General features: G+C 47.7%; 1 protein-coding gene across 5 annotated transcripts in view; it reads right to left on the bottom strand.

Annotated features, from left to right (window-relative positions):
* The window catches only part of EDA (ectodysplasin A), a 174,291-nt gene extending 161,959 nt beyond the window's left edge, over nt 1–12,332 (bottom strand). For all 5 annotated transcript variants that reach the window (XM_072626295.1, XM_072626294.1, XM_072626296.1 and 2 more), the window contains exon 1: nt 11,552–12,332. In XM_072626295.1, coding sequence (XP_072482396.1) covers nt 11,552–12,010 — 459 coding nt within the window. In that variant the 5' untranslated portion in view covers nt 12,011–12,332. The remainder of the gene's footprint in view (nt 1–11,551) is intronic.
* Nucleotides 12,333–17,391: the final 5,059 nt, after the last annotated feature.

Consider the following 17,391-nt stretch of genomic DNA (forward strand, 5'->3'; position numbering starts at 1 on the left):
CTTTCAAAATTAGAATGGCACAGATGGAGGCTAAGGACTTTATGAGAAAGCAAGAAATCACAGAACAAAGCCAGAGGAATGGAAAAATGGAAGTTAATGTGAAATATCTCATTGGAAAAACAATTGACCTTGAAAATAGATCCAGGAGAGACAATTTAAAAATTATGGGACTACCTGAAAGCCATGATCAAAAGAAGAGCCTAGACATCATCTTTCATGAAATTATCAATGAAAACTGCCCTGAGATTCTAGAACCAGAGGGCAAAATAAATATTCAAGGAATCCACAGAACACCGCATGAAAGAGATCCAAAAAGAGAAACTCCTAGGAACATTGTGGCCAAATTCCAGAACTCCCAGGTGAAAGAGAAAATATTGCAAGCAGCTAGAAAGAAACAATTCAAGTATTGTGGAAATACAATCAGGATAACACAAGATCTAGCAGCTTCTACATTAAGGGATCGAAGGGCATGGAATAGGATATTCCAGAAGTCAAAGGAACTAGGACTAAAACCAAGAATCACCTACCCAGCAAAACTGAGTATAATACTTCAGGGGAAAAATTGGTCTTTCAATGAAATAGAGGATTTTCAAGCATTCTTGATGAAAAGACCAGAGCTGAAAAGAAAATTTGACTTCCAAACACAAGAATGAAGAGAACCATGAAAAGGTGAACAGCAAAGAGAAGTCATAAGGGACTTACTAAAGTTGAACTGTTTACATTCCTACATGGAAAGACAATATTTGTAACTCTTGAAACATTTCAGTATCTGGGTACTGGGTGGGATTTCACACACACACATGCACACACGCACACACACACAGAGACAGAGTGCACAGAGTGAATTGAAGAGGACGGGATCATATCTTAAAATGAAATCAAGCAGTGAGAGAGAAAGATATTGGGAGGAGAAAGGGAGAATTGAATGGGGCAAATTATCTCTCATAAAAGAGGCAAGCAAAAGACTCATTAGTGGAGGGATAAAGAGGGGAGGTGAGAGAAAAACATGAAGTCTACTCTCATCACATTCCACTAAAGGAAAGAATAAAATGCCTACTCATTTTGGTATGAAAACCTATCTTACAATACAGGAAAGTGGAGGATAAGGGGATAAGCAGAATGGGGGGGGATGATAGAAGGGAGGGCATGGGGAGGAGAGTGCAATTTGAGGTCAACACTCATGGGGAGGGATAGGATCAAAAGAGAATAGAAGTAATGGGGGACAGGATAGGATGGAGGGAAATATAGTTAGTCCTATACAACACAACTATTATGGAAGTCATTTGCAAAACTACACAGATTTGGCCTATATTGAATTGCTTGTCTTCCAAAGGGAAGGGGTGGAGAGGGAGGGAGCTAAAGAAGTTGGAACTCAAAGTGTTAGGATCAACTGTAATGTTCTTACCACTAGGAAATAAGAAATACAGGTAAAGGGGTATAGAAAGCTATCTGGCCCTACAGGACAAAAGAGAAGACAGAGACAAGGGCAGAGAGGGATGATAGAAGAGAGAGCAGATTGGTCATAGGGGCAATTAGAATGCTTGGCGTTTGGGGGGGGAGGGGAGAAAAGGGGAGAAAATTTGTAACCCAAAATTTTGTGAAAATGAATGTTAAAAGCTAAATAAAAAAAAAAATGAAAAAAAAAAAAAGAAACCCAAGACTTAAAAACAAACCTGAAGAAATGAACAAAGAAGGATGGAATGTTCTGTTGCCCAAAGAGGTGGCTATTTGATCCTCACTTTCTTTGTTACACTGGACCAAGCTGATTGGAAATGGGAGGCTTTCAAACTGTCCTTCCCATGTCATTTTTCCTAGTTTGCTGGCTCAGATTCTTCCTATCCAATGGAATAAAAGTGGACTGAGGGACCAGCTTCCCTAGCTTGGAATGGAACTGTGCTGCTTCCTGCCTTCCTACCGGATGTGACCCTGAGCAAGTCACTTCACTTCTTATCCTGTGTCCTCAATCTGCAGAACAAGAGGGTCCAAGTTCCTGACTTTCAAGAGAAACCATAAGCCCTCTGGGTAAGACTTTGCCCTCTTGGAGCCTTTGGAAAATGAGATTGGACTAGATGGTTTCTGGCATCCTTTCTAACCCTAAATCCTATGATCCTTTGATTTCAAACCTGTCTCACTGCTAAAGCAACATCTATGTAAAGAAAAGCCAGGATGAATGCTCCCCACACTTGAAATGATACTACTCCATCCTTCTTCCTTAGTCCATGGAGTTTCATGTTTCACCCTGCAACCTGTGCCAGGTGGGCAGTTAAAGGTCCCAAAGGCTCACCAGCCCAAAGGAATGATCTCCCACACTTTTCCACACTTTTGCTCCTTGCCAATAGTTTTGCCTTTATTTCTGCCACCAGTGAATGTCCACAGAGTAGCTACTTTGTCAGAAAACCTCAGCATCCTCCCAGAGCACAATCTCCCTAGAGCAGTTCTGACCAGGGATCATTATCCATCTTGAAGAAACTTGAAGAAACTCAAGCTATCCTTAGCCACATGAAAAAATTGCTCCAAATCACTAACAGAGAAATGGAAATTAAAGAAACTCTGGGGTTCCATCCCAGACCCCGCAAATTGGCAAAGTGGGCAAAAATAGAAAATGACAAATGTTGGAGGGAACTGTGCCCTGCCCCCCAGACCACCTTCCCTGCTTCTAGCCCAGCCTCTCATTGAAAGGAGCAATCACCTTCCTCATCAGCACCAGCAACAACTATTGACCAACTGTCACCAGTGGGCAGATAGGCATATGAGTCCTGGGGGTGGCAGCATCCCCCACACCACCCTGGAAATCCTCATGTGAAGGCCCTGTCCAATGGCTCAATATCAAAAACTCAGGATTTTATCAGTGGAATTTACCTTAAAGAAGAGACCTGAGCACCTGCTTGGCTGCTCCACCCTCAGGACCATGGTACCTTTACTTCCATCAGACTTGTGCCTGGAACCTTCCCTGCGTATTGTCTCCCCCTAGAATGGGAGCTGCTTGAGGGCAGGAGCCATCTTACTCTTCTGTTTGGATCCACAGGGCTTGGCACACAGTAGGTACTTAATAAATGCTTAACTCATTCATTTATACCATTTGATCCAGAAATACTATTAAATAGGCTTATACCCCAAAGAACCCAAAGAAAGAGGAAAAGGCCCTATGTGTACAAATATAAGATATATAAAAAGAGCAGCTGAAAAGAACTTTAAACCAAGGGAGTGGCTGTCAGTGGCTAAACAAATGACATCATACTATTGTAGTATAAAAAGTGATGAAACATACAGTTTTAGAGAAACCTGGGAAAACCTCCAAACTGATGCAGAGTAAAGTAAGAGGAAACAAGAGCCCAACTTCACCATATGAACAACATTGTAAAAAGGAACAATTTTGAGGACTTCAGAACTCTGATGAAATCGATGATCAGCCATGATTCCAGAAGACCAATGCTGATTACCAAGTGCACTACCAACAGGCGATGGGGAAAATAGCAACTGGGGATGTGACCAGCATGGGAAGTGGTTTGACTTGACTATGCCTAGTTGTTACAAGGATTTAGTTTTTCCTTTTTCCAGTGGAGGTTAGAGGGAAGGAGAAAAAAGAAATGCTTAATAATTGGAAAAACTAGCATTTAATTTGTTTAAAAGAAAAAAATGGGAAATAAGAAGTCTGGCTAGGCCAAAGTCATTGGGTCCTCCAGGCAGCAGACGTCGACACAGGAAAGGTGAAAGACCTTTCCTGGGACATGGCAGTAGCCTCCCAGTTGGTATCTTTCTTCCCCAGATGGAGGTACTGGAAGAGATGAGCAATCAGAGGAAGGGATTTTCCAACCTGAGAAGGCTGGAGAGGCAGCAGCACTTGTCGCACCATTTCTGTCAGGGGCATCACCACCTTGACATTATCATTGGGATTCCCCTCTCCTATACAGCCAAACAGTTGCCAAATTCCTTAGTTCCTATCTCAGTCTCTCCAGTGTGGCACTTCTCCCTATTCATGAAGTCATCACCTCATTTCAGGCTTGTTAGCACCTGAGTTCTATTTTGGACGTGCTGAGTCCAAGATGCCTTGAGGACATTCAGCTTGAGCTGTCCAAGGGGTGGTGACATAGGAATGAGGGCCCCAGGCAGGAGACTGAGCCTGGATGTTCCCATCTGGAAGGCACTTGCACAGAGATGGTCATTGAACCAATGAGAGGCAATGAAGTCATCACGTGAGACAATGGAGAGGGAGAGAGAGAGAGAGAGAGAGAGAGAGAGAGAGAGAGAGAGAGAGAGAGAGAGAGAGAGAGAGAAGAACACAGCCCAGGACAAGGCATGAAGGGACACACAGTTAGAGGGCACAACATGAATGACAAAGCAAGCAGAGGAGGAGACAGATAGAGAGAGTAGTACACAGAAACTCAGAGAAGGGCAGCTGGTATCTCGGAGGAGAGAGTGATCAACAAGTGGGAAATGCTCCAGAGAAGTCAAGAAGGATAGAGCCTGAGAAAAGAGCAGCTTAGCCATTAAGAGATTATGGGTGACTTGGGAAGGAAGCATTTCTGAGTGATGAGGTCGGATGCTGGATTGCAAAGCGGGGAAGACAGAGAGAAGCAAACATAATGAGTGTAGACTGCTCTTTGGCTATGATTCTGGAAATGAATTGGGAAATGTGCAAAGAAAGTGACTAAAACCCCCTACCCTTTGACCCACAGACTCCACTACTAGGCATATACTTCAAGGAGGTCATTGGCAAGTCCCCAGATGTGCCCAAATATTCACAGAGGCACTTTTGGGGGTAGCAAAGAACTGGAAACAACGAAGGCTGGGGAAGGGCTAAACAAACTGTGGTACATGAAGGTAAAAGAATCTTATTGTACTCTAAGAAATGGCCCATAGGATGGAGACAGAGAAGTCTGGGAAGATCTGCAGGAACTGATACAGAATGAAGAAAGCAGAGGCGATCTCCACAATGACTCTGACCACAAAACACTCAAGAGTGAATGGTGCACGTGGCTAATCTGGAAATGCTTTGCATGACTTCCCTTGTATAATCAATATCATATTGCTTGCCTTGTCAAGGGGTGGGGGAGGAGTGGGAGGCAAGAAGAGGATTTCAAACTCAACGTTCCGAGTTTAACAATGAACATTAAAAATATTTTAAAATGTGATTGGGAAATGTTGAATGAGATAAAAATATTTTTTAAAAAAGAATACTACAAAATTACAAAGAACAAGTATGGCCCCGAAGAAGAATGTGAGAAACAGTGTATATGGGTTAGGTTTTGCTGATTTCCCCTCTTTTTCTATTTCTTTTATTTAAAAAAATTCTTTGTTCTATGAGATGGCTCTCTCTGAGTGGGGAGGGAGAAATGGATAGGTGGAATAAACACAAAAAGGACCAATAAAAATATATTTTTAAGAAGATAAAGAGGAAAAGCAAAGCTTGGCTGGGAAGGAAAACAACGGAAGACAGGAGGCTGTAGAAGCCTCTTTCCCACTGCCGCCAGCTAGCCTCTCCTCCCTTCCTCATGCCCAGCGTTCTCCCCTGATCCAACATCCTAAGGAGAAAAGGAAGATAGAAGAAGGGTGGAGGGGCCTAAGCTAGGGAGCTCCAGCTGTGCCCACTCTATCCCAGAGCAGATCACTCCCACACAGAGCTTGAGACAAATAAACAAATCAGCTTGGTTTCGTCCCTAGCCAGGAGCTAAAGAGTGTCTGTTGGGAGCTCCATGGGCCTCTGCACACACCTTCCTTGTCTTCCCTCATACCCTGGGAGGCCCCCTGCCTTTGAGAAGATGCTGTCCTGCTGGACAAGCCCACACACTGAAGCTGTATTTCCAGTTAATCACTTGCTGTCCTGGCTCACTCAAATTCCCAAACAGCTGTGATCTCATGGATGGCTATGGGCATTCCTTCCAGGGCTGCAGATCAGAGCAGGCCTCCTCATCCTGGGCCCTTCTGGTCTGTGTCCTCCCAGTGTGGTGGCACCTTGCCTCATGACATCCCTGCAGAGCACCTGGAACCCACAATCTAAGGTGGGGAGACAACATGCAAACAAATATGTACAAATGAGATTTGGACAGGATAAATGGGAGATAATTCAAAAAAGGAAAGTGTTACCACTGATGGGGGGAAATGATGGAAGCAGAAGGTAGAAATAAGGAGGGAGAGCATTCCAGGCAGCCAGGACAGTGCAAATGCCTGGAGGCAGGAGATGGAGGAATAGCAAAGTGGTCAGTGTCACTGGACCACAGAGTACAGGATTCAGGGGAGGGATATGAGAAGATTGCAAAGGTGCTGGGGAGAGGGGCTAGATTATCAAGGGCCTTGAATGCCAATCAAAGGATTTTCTGTTTGATCCTGGAGGCCTTGGAGAGCTACTAGAGCTTATGGAGAAGGGGGATGACATGGTCAGATGTGCACTTGAAGAAAGTCAATTCTAAGGCCTCTGAGGTCTCAGCATGAACTTGAGCTGGCTGGTCCTTTGGCATCCAAAGGCAGGATGCGAATGCAGGTCCTTTCGAATCCCATTTCAACAATCAATATACCACTCCATCACCTAACAATGAGAATGGTGGTGATGATAATGACAGCCCACACATATTTAAAGCTTTCAAAGCATTTTATTTGATCCTCACAACAACCCTGGGAGGTAGATGATATTATTGCTCCCATTTTACAGACAGAAAACTGAGGCATACAGAGGTTGAGTGACTTGCTCAAGGTCACACAGCTAGTAAGAGTTGGTGGCTTGATTTGAACTCATCTCCTCACCTTCAGGTCTGGTGCTCTTTGCACAGTGGTGCCACCTTGTACTGCCACAAGATAGGATAGGACCTATGATTTTATTGGCAAAGGAAACTCCCTCTGTGAATGTAGGGCAGCACCTTCCCAGTCTGAGAGAACTGCCTGGGGCACTAAGAATTTGGGGTGACTTGCCCAGGGTCACAGAGTCAGCTTATGCCACAGGGGGGTCTTGACCCCAGATCCTTCTGGCTTTGAGTATGGTTTTGTCCAGGACACCATGATACCTCTCAGATGGCAGATACAAGAAAAAAAATAACTTGGAAGCTAAATGGGCTGCGTGTCATAGGGGTACTATTGACCAAGCTATAAAACTGAAGGGGTAAGATAGCACCGATGGATCAGCAGCCTTGAATGTCACACTGAGGACTCTGGAAACCACTTAAGCAGGAGGCCTCCAGATCCCCAGCCCCAGTCAGGTAGTGGCCTAGTTCTCTGTACTTAGACTGAATTATTTGAGTCCTAAGAACCTTTCAGACATCTCCAACTGAATGTCCAGTAGACATCCTAAACTCAACATGTCCAAAACTGATCTCATTATCTTTCCCCCAACACCTCCTACCTTCTGTATTACTGTAGAGGGAGGGCACTGCCACCCTCACATTCCTCAAACTCCCAACCTAGGAGTCATCCTGGACTCCTTACTCTCTCTCACTCCTATCCCCCATCCAAGCTGTTGCCAAAGCCTATCAACTCATCTCTGGAATACATCCCCTTGTCTCCTCTGACACTACCCCCACCCTGGTGCAGGCCCTCATCTCCTCACACTTGGTCCTTTGGCACCCAAAGGCAGGATTTGAATGCAGGTCTACATCTGGACTACTTCAATAGCTGGGGGGCAGTCTGCCTGCCTCCAGGCTCTCTCCACTCAGCTATCAAAGTCATCTTCCTAAAACTCAGATCTGACCACATCACCCTCCCCCACTTTATAAACTCCATTGGCTTCCTATTGCCTCCAGGACCAATGCTCTTGTTGAAAGCCCTTCATCGCCCACCCCCTTCTCCCTTCCCAGTTTTCTTACACTTGACTCTTGGATTCAGTGACACTGGTCTCCTGGCTGTTCCACCAACAAGACCCTCTATCTCCCGACTCTGGGCATTTTCCCCAGCTGTCACCATCCCCCATACTTGGGATGCCTTCCCAGCTGCCTTCATGTCCCAGCTAAAATCCCTCCTTCCCAAGCCCCTTAATCTGAATGCCTTCATTCTGGCACTAATTTCCCATTTATCTTGCATATAGCTGGTTTGTATATTGTTGTTAGACTATATACTGTTAGACCGTGAACTCCTCTGGGGACAGGCTATCTTTTGCCTTTCTTCGTACCTCCAGCACAGTACTTGGCACACAGTAGGTATTTAGCAAATGCTTATTAACTGACTGATTTTACTCATCCACCCCAAATAAAGTTAAGGGAGGTAGAGAGGGGGTACCACATTGGGCCAGACCAAGGGGTCACCTAACCCAGCATTTGTAATCAAGGGCCATTTTGTAAGAAGAAGTAGCTACACAGGCTTATCATGTGCAAAGGTAAGAAACATGCCCCATCTTGCCCCTACTTCCTGAAATTCTTTGCCAAGTAGTCAAGTCATCTATCCGATCTTTCTACAAATTTCTCCATCCCATCTATCTATCCCACCTCTTGGGGTAATGAGATGCTAAAGGTAAAACTCCCTGATACTCCAAAGAGTGATCCCGTACATTTGGCCCACAGGCTTCAAGAGGTCTGTCCTAAGCTGAATCCCAGCAGGTCACTCACCCTACACTATGCATGAGTTCAGAGGCAATCACGTTTCCTTTCAGCCATGATCATTCAGAATTCAAGAGATTTTGTCTTTGAAGTCTCTCCTCATAGTGAAAATTCTCCAACCCCTCCCAGGCCCCAGCCATTTAGTCATGTTCTTTGGGAACATCTCCAGCTTTGTGTCTTACTGGAAGGGCATTAAGCACCAGAAGCACCTGTGCTACCCTCCCCTTTCCCCTAGTTTTGTACCAGGGGAAGATCATGTTTCCTGCTTTCCCTTCGCTGCCTGTATTCTTGGCCTTTGGGGCCCAGCAGGACACTGGGCCAGGAGCTTCAGACAACAGCCTACAATAGCTCTGAAAGCCTGGGTTGCAGCCAAGAACTCAGAGGCAATCATCTTCTGTGGAGTTTGGAAGTATGTTGTTGGGGAAAAGGTTTTGGATTTGATGTTACAGGATCTGAGTTTGAATCTCAGAATCTCAGTTCTGTCCTTAACACCTGTGAGACTTTGGACAAGTCAATTGGGATCTCTTGTAGCTCTAAGCCTATGGTGCCTAAGTATATTATCTTATTATCCCTAGGAGCTGGTCTGACACTTCAGTCCATGCATGTCTGCATGAGATTTTCTGGGAGTTTTCTCCCCCTGCCCCCCATTCATTTGGCTTTGCTACCTATAGATGATTTGATGAGGAGCATGACCCAGGACATGCCCACGGCACACTGGAGTATTTCTCATCTCTCTCCATCCAAGATCCCCTGCTGCCACAGCAGTTATTTGTTTTGAAAAACAAAATATGAAAATCTGCCCTACGTTACCAGAACCTGAAAAGCTGTTTACTTCCCTGTGCATGAATCCTTGTCAGCATAGAATTCTATATCCCAGCCCAGCCAGCAGAGGGTGCCCTAGAGCACCAGAAACTTGACCCAGGACTCCACAGAACTATTGGATTGGAAATGGTTCAATTTAGACATCGAGGAAGGCTCAAAACATTGTCTTTAAGATACACAGAAGTTCACCTAAGCTAAAGTCACTTTGAAAACTGCCTGAAAGTTTCAAAGATTCAAGGAAAATCTGGAAGATGAAGCTGAAATCAGTTTGGCTAACAAGATCCTCTGACTCTGACTGGGGCACTCTAGCTTACTCAGGAGAAAGATAAGGTACTAGCATGCTTGCATCTACAGCCCAAATGTACAAAGAAGGACAATACAATTTCAGGCCTACTAGGAAGGCAGAGGTTTAAAACTTAGGCAGGACAGTATGAAACGTTCTAGGAGAATAGGTATCCCAAATCCCATTAGAGGTCAGTCCTGGCCTCTTTCCCCCAAGAAAGGAAGCCCCAGAGGTCCAGATGTTCTGTTTATCAACAGATTATAAACATGGGACTGTCTATATATTGAATGCCAAAAAGGATACTGAATTCCTTTACCTTTCCATTAGAGTTTAACTGCAAAATATTTCTACTGGGGGAGGAGGGGGGTAGCTTGAAGGGGTGAGGAGAAAGTTATGTAAAGGAGCCCAAATCTCAGATAATTATCATTTTGCCACAGAGTGTAAAGTTTCAAGCTTGCCTGCTTATTCTCTGATCAGTCCTTCTATAGGTTGGAGCCTGCTAGCAAAGCAAGAGAAACCGCAAAGTAACTTTACAATCTAGGCTAGAGAAAGCTTCAGTCTTAAATCTTCAGCAATGTTCAGTTATCCTCAATAGTAATGCCCAACTCTACAGCCCACCTGCACAGGCTGACACTAAGGTACTGAGTTCTTATATTCCAGAGAGAATGCCAGGGTTACCCTTGACCTTCAAGCACCTAATTGACCTCAGTACCTTCTTCTTCCCAAGTAATAAAAACATATGACTGTTCCGTGATCAAGCCAGAAGGCTGTTTCACTGCAATTATTACACTTTACAAACAATTTAATCTCAATTAGAATGGCTCTCAATGTACCCTAAAAGGGTTAACTATAAGAGGAGAAAAAAGTAAGCTTAAAAGTTGACCCATTCAAACCAAACCACCAGAAAGTTCATATACACATAATACAGTCTCTTGTTAGGCTGCCTCAGGCTCCTCTGAGGAGATCTCATTTCTCTAGCATGTGGCTACTGGACATTGCCTCCTCTCCCTGCCCCCCCCCCCCCCATCCTTAGCTTCCAGGGACAGAGGCAACATGCAACAAGGTGGAAGGGGAGTGTTTCCCCAAACTTTTAAAATAGCTTGGAGGTAGTAAGCCCTTCCCAAGGAATGATCGAGCTGGTATGGCTCTCAAATTGCGGGTAAAACCCAAATCATCTCACATGGTTTGACATGGAGTTGGTTAAGAAGTTACTTCCCTGGGGCACACAGCACTCACTTGAGCTGCTGGCAGCTGGCTCCGGCTGGCAGCCTTGTAGCTGCTAAGAGCTAGTAGTTATCCTCAGGCATGAAGCTGACCGGTCCCTCCAAGGGGCCTGCCTCTACTCCCTGGTTAGTTCAATGACTTTGCTTTGCAATTGGCTTAATGAGTTTGCCAGTTACTTTGTAATTGACTTTCCAACTGACTTAGTCACTTTGCCAGATACTCCTTGACTAAAACTTAGGGAATTTCTTCCCCAGGTCCTCTGTGACTGACTTAGTGAGTTACTTTTCCAGTTACTTTGTGACTTGATGAATTACTTTGTGAGCTACTTTGCCAGTTACTTTGTGACTGACTTAGTGAGTTACTTTGTGGCCAACTTTGTAAGTAACTTTGCCAGTTACTTTGTGGCCAACTTTGTAAGTAACTTTGCCAGTTACTTTGTGACTGACTTAGTGAGTTACTTTGTGGCCAACTTTGTAAGTAACTTTGCCAGTTACTTTGTGGCCAACTTTGTAAGTAACTTTGCCAGTTACTTTGTGACCAGCTTTGTGAATTACTTTCAAACTGAATGAGTTTTGCCATTTCCTTAATGACTTAGTTACATTCCCGGTTACTGCGGCAGAAGGTGACAGGCGATCAGTAGGGCAAGGGAGCAGGTGTACCCTTCTTCCCTCCCTCTTTGGGCCGCCCGGCAGGAGGGGTGACTCACCTGCTGCGGGTCCCCAGGGTCGGGAAGAAGCGCCGTGTCCCTAGACTCGGGTTCGGGTGGTGGCAGCTGCTGCTGCTGCTGCTGGAGTTGAGGTGGCAGCTGCCCGCGTTGGCGCCGGCGGCGGACGGCCAAAGAGTCCCGGGAGGCATCAACGGTAGCGTCGGGGGGTCCGGCAGGCGGCCCGGCGGGGGCGGGGGCGCGGCGGGCCTCGGCGGCTAGCTCTCGCCGCAGCTCCGAGCGCAGCTCCAGGTAGCAGCAGAGTGTCAGCAGGTGGAGGGCCAGCGACAGCGCGAAGAAAGCCAGGAAGAGGCGGCAGCTGCTCCAGGCGCCCGCAGAAGCCGAGCCCCCACGACAGCCGCAGCCTCGCTGGCTAGCCCGGCGGCGGCCCGGCCCGATGACCGGCCCGACGATTGGCCCGGGTTCCCCGCGCGCCGCTGCAGGCTCTTGGGCGAAACCCATGGCCTCCGGGGGGCCTCCCGCACTCTCTGGCACGCACGCACGCACGCACGCCCGTCCGTCCGCCCGGGAGGCCCGTGGGCCCCGCGCCGCCGCCGCCGCCGCGTCTGCTGCTTGGGCCGGCACTCTCGGAAGGAGCCCTGTCAGGCGCGTCTACTGAGCGGCCATGGGCCGGGGGGCTCGGGGCACCCGCGGCCGCCGCACCTCGGATGGACACACGCACCGACGGACTGACGGACGGACGGACGGACAGACGGGCGAGGCGGCGGCGGCGGCTGGGCGGGCCGGAGTGGGGAGCAGCCGCGTGTGCGGCCCCACTCCGCGGGCGGGGGGGCGGGCGGAGGGAGGCGGGGGCGCGGCCTGGCCCCGCCCCGTGGCCGCGGAGCGATGGCTCCGCCATCCAATCGGCACGGCCTCCCGGCTCCCGGCGCCCCGCGCCCCGCCCTCCCCAAGACTCCACCCCGGTCCCTCTCTCAGGGGGCGGGGCCGGGCCGCGTGCGGTCCCGCCCCAGACCGCTCGCTCCTCCCTCAGCTTCCCGCTTTTCCCATTCCCGTTGGCGGGAGCGGCTGCCCTTCAGCTCTGGACCCCGCCTCCAGTTAACCCTTGGGCGCCTGCCAGGGGGAGGCTAGCCCAATGAGGGGCGATCTGGAAAGGCGAGTTCTTGTCCTGTGCCCGGTTCCGTCGCGAAGGGGGAGCAGGAGCTGGATCACAACTCGATTCCACTCCACGCCTCATGCCTTCCCCGCTCACAGCAGGGGCCAACTAAGTGCTCGTGGACCTGAACCAGTGGAAAACGAGCTCTGGACGGAGAGAAGTTTGCTCGTCACCTCCCAGTGCCCCCACCTAACCCAGCGCAGCCCTTCTCCGTCTCTCTCCCTTCCAGGGGTTTCACAGACCAAGTAATTAAAACAGTTAGGGCTTTGGAATGAAACCTGCCAGCCAGGGCCGAGGTCCAAGCCGCAGGCAGCTGGCGCACGGACGAAGCCGGGACAGGAATCCCGGGAGCAGCCACGGCCTGGGAGCCCAAGGCGGAGGGGAGGGGGAGAGGGGGGACAGCCACAGACAGAGAAGAAGGGAACACAAGAGACCCAGTCTTGGGGCCCGCCCGAGGGGACTGAGAAGAGGTAGGGGTGGAGGGAGACAGAATCTGACAGAGACAGCGAGAGACAGAAGTTGGGAGCAAGAGAGCCAGTGCTGGGGCCCGCCCGAGGGGACTGAAATAGCCATTCATTCATTCGACAACCACTTAGCGAGATTCTTGCGGGGGGGTGCGGGGGGGGGGGGAGCAGTAGAGTTCCTTTTAATGTGATGTGAGAATGCTGACTTGAGCGACCAGGAAATCTGGGTTTTCGTTCTATCTCTGGCACTAGCTAGCTACGTAAGTAAGCCTGAACGAGTGACTCCCCCCCCCCCCCCCCCCCCCCCCCCCCCCCCGCCTCCCCGTTTCCTCGTTGTAAAGTAAAGTTTGGGCTAAATAAGGCCTCGGAGATCCTCTTCCAACTCGAGCATTTTTGATTCTGGGGTCTTTCCAGAGAGTCACATTCTGTGTTCCATGTTTTATCCTTATGGCTCTGGATTATTTCTCTGGTCTAAAGTCCCACTGAGCTCTATAGTTCAATGACAATCCAATCTTTTCTCCTGAAAAGAGCTAAACTTGTCCCTTCAGGGGACAAAGGGGAGAATTTGATGACCAGGATGGAGCAGATCTTCCCAAAGTGGGGGTGGGGAGGGGAGAGTGGCCTGGGGACTCTGGCATCTTCATTTGCAGGCAGCTGTCCTAGCCTTAATACACCTCCCCACTCACTCCCTGGAGAAATCCCTGGGAGGGAGTTCAACAAGTCAGCCAAGAGTTCCAGATGTGCAGCTGGAGAATACACAGCTGGCAGAATCTTTAACATTACACCAAACACAAGAAGGCAACAAACACACTGAAGTCAGACTTCCCCTTGAGCCCATGAGGGACGGTGGAAAGGACAGATCCAAAGACTCACAGTTTTCTAGGGCTAGAGCTGACTGGGTTGACCTGGAGTGGAAGAGGCAGCTCAGATCATTGAACGAAAGGGTCACGGGGTTAGAGGGAAAAGTTTCCTTAGTACAGTAAAAAGAACTCTGGATTTGCAAATGATGACCCTGAAGCTCAAGTTTTGTCCCTCACACTTACAAGGTGTGTGACTTTGAACAAATCACTGCAACTCTGTGCCTCAGTTTCCTCATCTGTAAATAGGTGGGGCTTAGGTCCTCAGGTACGGTCTTTTGACTGAGTCCAAGTTTTCCAGAACAAGTTCTTTTATGAAGGGGATTTGTTCCCTGAAGCTTGGATTCACTCAAAGGGCCACACTTGAAGACTTAGAGGGCCACATATAGACTTGAGGCCACAGATTCCCCACCCCTAGACGATATAATCTTAAAGGTCCCTCCCAGCTCTTAAATTCTATGATCCTCATGTCCCTTCCTGCCCCCAGATTACAATATACAGGTTTTATTTAATTATAGCCCTGTTACAAATAAGAAAATTGACTCAGCCCATAGCTCCATTTAAAGTGAGAAGGGCCTGGTAAGGTCCCTTCTCACTCTCTCCAGACATTAGTGATTGTCTTTAATGCCTGAAAATGTCTGTCAAGTTGGTTTATCCTAACTAACCCATTCACAGAACTTAAAGCTGAAAGGGCCTTAGGAGCTCAGAGACTTCTGGGGCTTGTCACCTTTTTGGCTTCTGTGGAGAAAATCCATTCACATTTGAGTTCTAGATAGGGATGGCCTTTGGCAGTCAGATGAAGAAGATTATGAATCCCTTCTCAGGAGGGTTTAAATCACATACATAGGAATGCAAAGGAAACAAATTCTATTGAAATACCATTAGCAATGTATTTTTTAAAAAGTTTCTATACCCCAGCTTAAGAACTCTTAGATAATCAAGTCTGTTCATTTTCCAGATGGGGAAACTACCACACAGGGAGGATACTGACTTGCCAAAGGTCACATAACTTGCTAGTTCTGGATTGTCCTGACTTGCTAATACAGTGGAGTATGGTGGTTGGATCTGGAGGTTGATCTGGAGGTTGATCTAGTGGTTGATCTGGGTGGGATATCCCATGGAATATGGATGCATTTCAGACTCAGAAAGGATTCTAGAGCATTTGCATAGGAAAGGCCCCTCCAAGGAACCTGTGAAGAGGTAAAAGGATACCTCTTGTTATCTGAAGAGGAAATGGAAGCAAATGGCAGCCATTTCTTAACATTGTAGCCCAGGGACCCTCCAACTCTCCAAATGTCATGCTGTGCATTAGCATTATCAGGGTCCTACAACTATTGGTTTCTGGGGTCCTGTCACCTCAAATCCAGACATGCTCAAGAAATTAGGGAAGGGTTCAGAACTCAAGACTGGAGACTTTCTCCAGAGACAGCCACAACACAGGAGAACACAGATATGCAGGAAATAACACTGAAATCCAGGCAACTCTTCAGAGCTGCCCTCAACTTTCACAAGGTGCCTGCCCTCACACAGAGAGACAGAGAGGGACACCGACATGGTGGGGGAAGGAATGGAGGTATCCTTACAACAACTGGCAACAGCAAATGTCTTTCTGCCCCCCTCTCCCAGGTCAAATGCCCTATTCCCCTGATTGTTGAAACCCAGACAAGGGCAGGGTGGAAGGAAGAAGTACAACTGAGCTTTTGCCTACAAGCATTCCACAGAGATCTAGAAAACTCAAAAGGCCAAGTCCTACTTAAGGATTTTTTTAAAACCATAATGAATTATTCATCATGCCCAGGTCCGCATAGGGAGACGCACAGGGAGGTCTTCAGACACTGGGGGATGGGTTGAGCTTTCCTTCAAGGGGACTGAATAAAGAGCTGCCTGCTACTGTGAGCTAGGGTAAGAAATCTTAGATCCATCACAGAGAGCCCAGAACCCCTGATCATGTTCAGGGAGCAGAAACAGATGCAGAGTAGCAGCCTTGTCACTCATTTCCCACTACTGGATCACAAATTTAGTGCAGACTGCACCTAGGAGTATAGGGCAGCTTGGTTGCACAGAAGTTAGAGCACCGGGCCTGGAGTCAGGAAGACTTGAGTTCATATCCAACCTCAGACATTTACAAGCTGTGTGACCCTGGACTTAACTTCTATTTAAACACTTAGCCTCTGTTCGCCTCCGTTTCTCCAACTAAAAAATGGTGCTAAGAATAGCACCACTGAAGTCCTTGCTCAAGCTGAACTGCCAAATATTCAAACCATGCTTCAGAGAGTGCAACTCTGATGGGCTGGCCACGTTGTTCAAATGCAAAATGTATGTTTGCCAAAAAAGACTTTTATAGAGAGCTTGCACGGGGCAGGTGATCACGTGGTGGCCAGAAGAAACAATACAAGGGCACTCTCAAGGTCTCTCTCAAGAACTTTGTATTTGACTGTGCAACATGGGAGACACTGGCACAGGACCGCTCGGCATGAAGTGCCCACGTCAGAAAGGGTGCTGTGCTCTTTGAGCAAAGCAGAATTGAGATAGCACGAAGTAAATGTAGGATGCTCCAATTTGGGATATCCACCCCAAATATTTATACGGACTATCTGTGCCCAGCCTGTGGTAGAGCATTCCGAGCTTGTACAGGTCTGATCAGCCACAGCTGGACGCACAGAAATTTCACTTTACAGTGGTGATGTCACTTTGGTCCTCTTCGAAGATGAAGGACAACAACCAACCTGAAAGAATTGTTTTGAGAATCAAACGAGATAATATTTGGAAAATGATTAGCATATTACCTGCCACACAGCAGGTGCTATATAAGTGCTTATTCCCTTTCCTACTCCCTTTCCTAGGTGTTGAGGACCAGGGCAAAAAGTCGTTGTGGGCCCTGGGCATGTGCTCAGAGAGGACCAAGTACAGAAGCAAGCAAAAACTTTGCGACGGACCCCAGGAGCAAAGCAGGGTCTGAGATCCAGTCCTATGCACAGTCAAAGCCTACAGTAGAATAACCTGGGCAGGAAACCTGGTCCAAAAGAGAGCCTACAGTTCTGCAACTCTCAGCTGGCACAGCATTTCAGCTGGCTGATGATGGCTAAGTCCAGCAGTAGTCTCCTGGAGCTCCAACCAATGACAAGCCCATACTTATGTTGTTTGGACTCAAAACTCAGGTTAGAAACTTGCAGAGCACAGAATATGAGGGCAATATGCCCTGGATCAAAATGCTTCAGGTGAACTGAAAGCTTATAGGTCCCCAGACGAAGCTGTCACTTAGATTCTGGAATAACACCGCATTCAATTCCCCAAGAAAGCAGCAGCAGAATCCATAAGGACATAAAACATTATCAAGCATGGCCTAGACATTCCCTCTAGAAGTACATAAAACCTGGCCCTAACACAATGTTCAAAGTCAAGAAGTAA

This window comes from Notamacropus eugenii, chromosome X (genome assembly GCF_028372415.1).
Source record: "Notamacropus eugenii isolate mMacEug1 chromosome X, mMacEug1.pri_v2, whole genome shotgun sequence".
In the NCBI taxonomy this organism is placed as follows: domain Eukaryota; kingdom Metazoa; phylum Chordata; class Mammalia; order Diprotodontia; family Macropodidae; genus Notamacropus; species Notamacropus eugenii.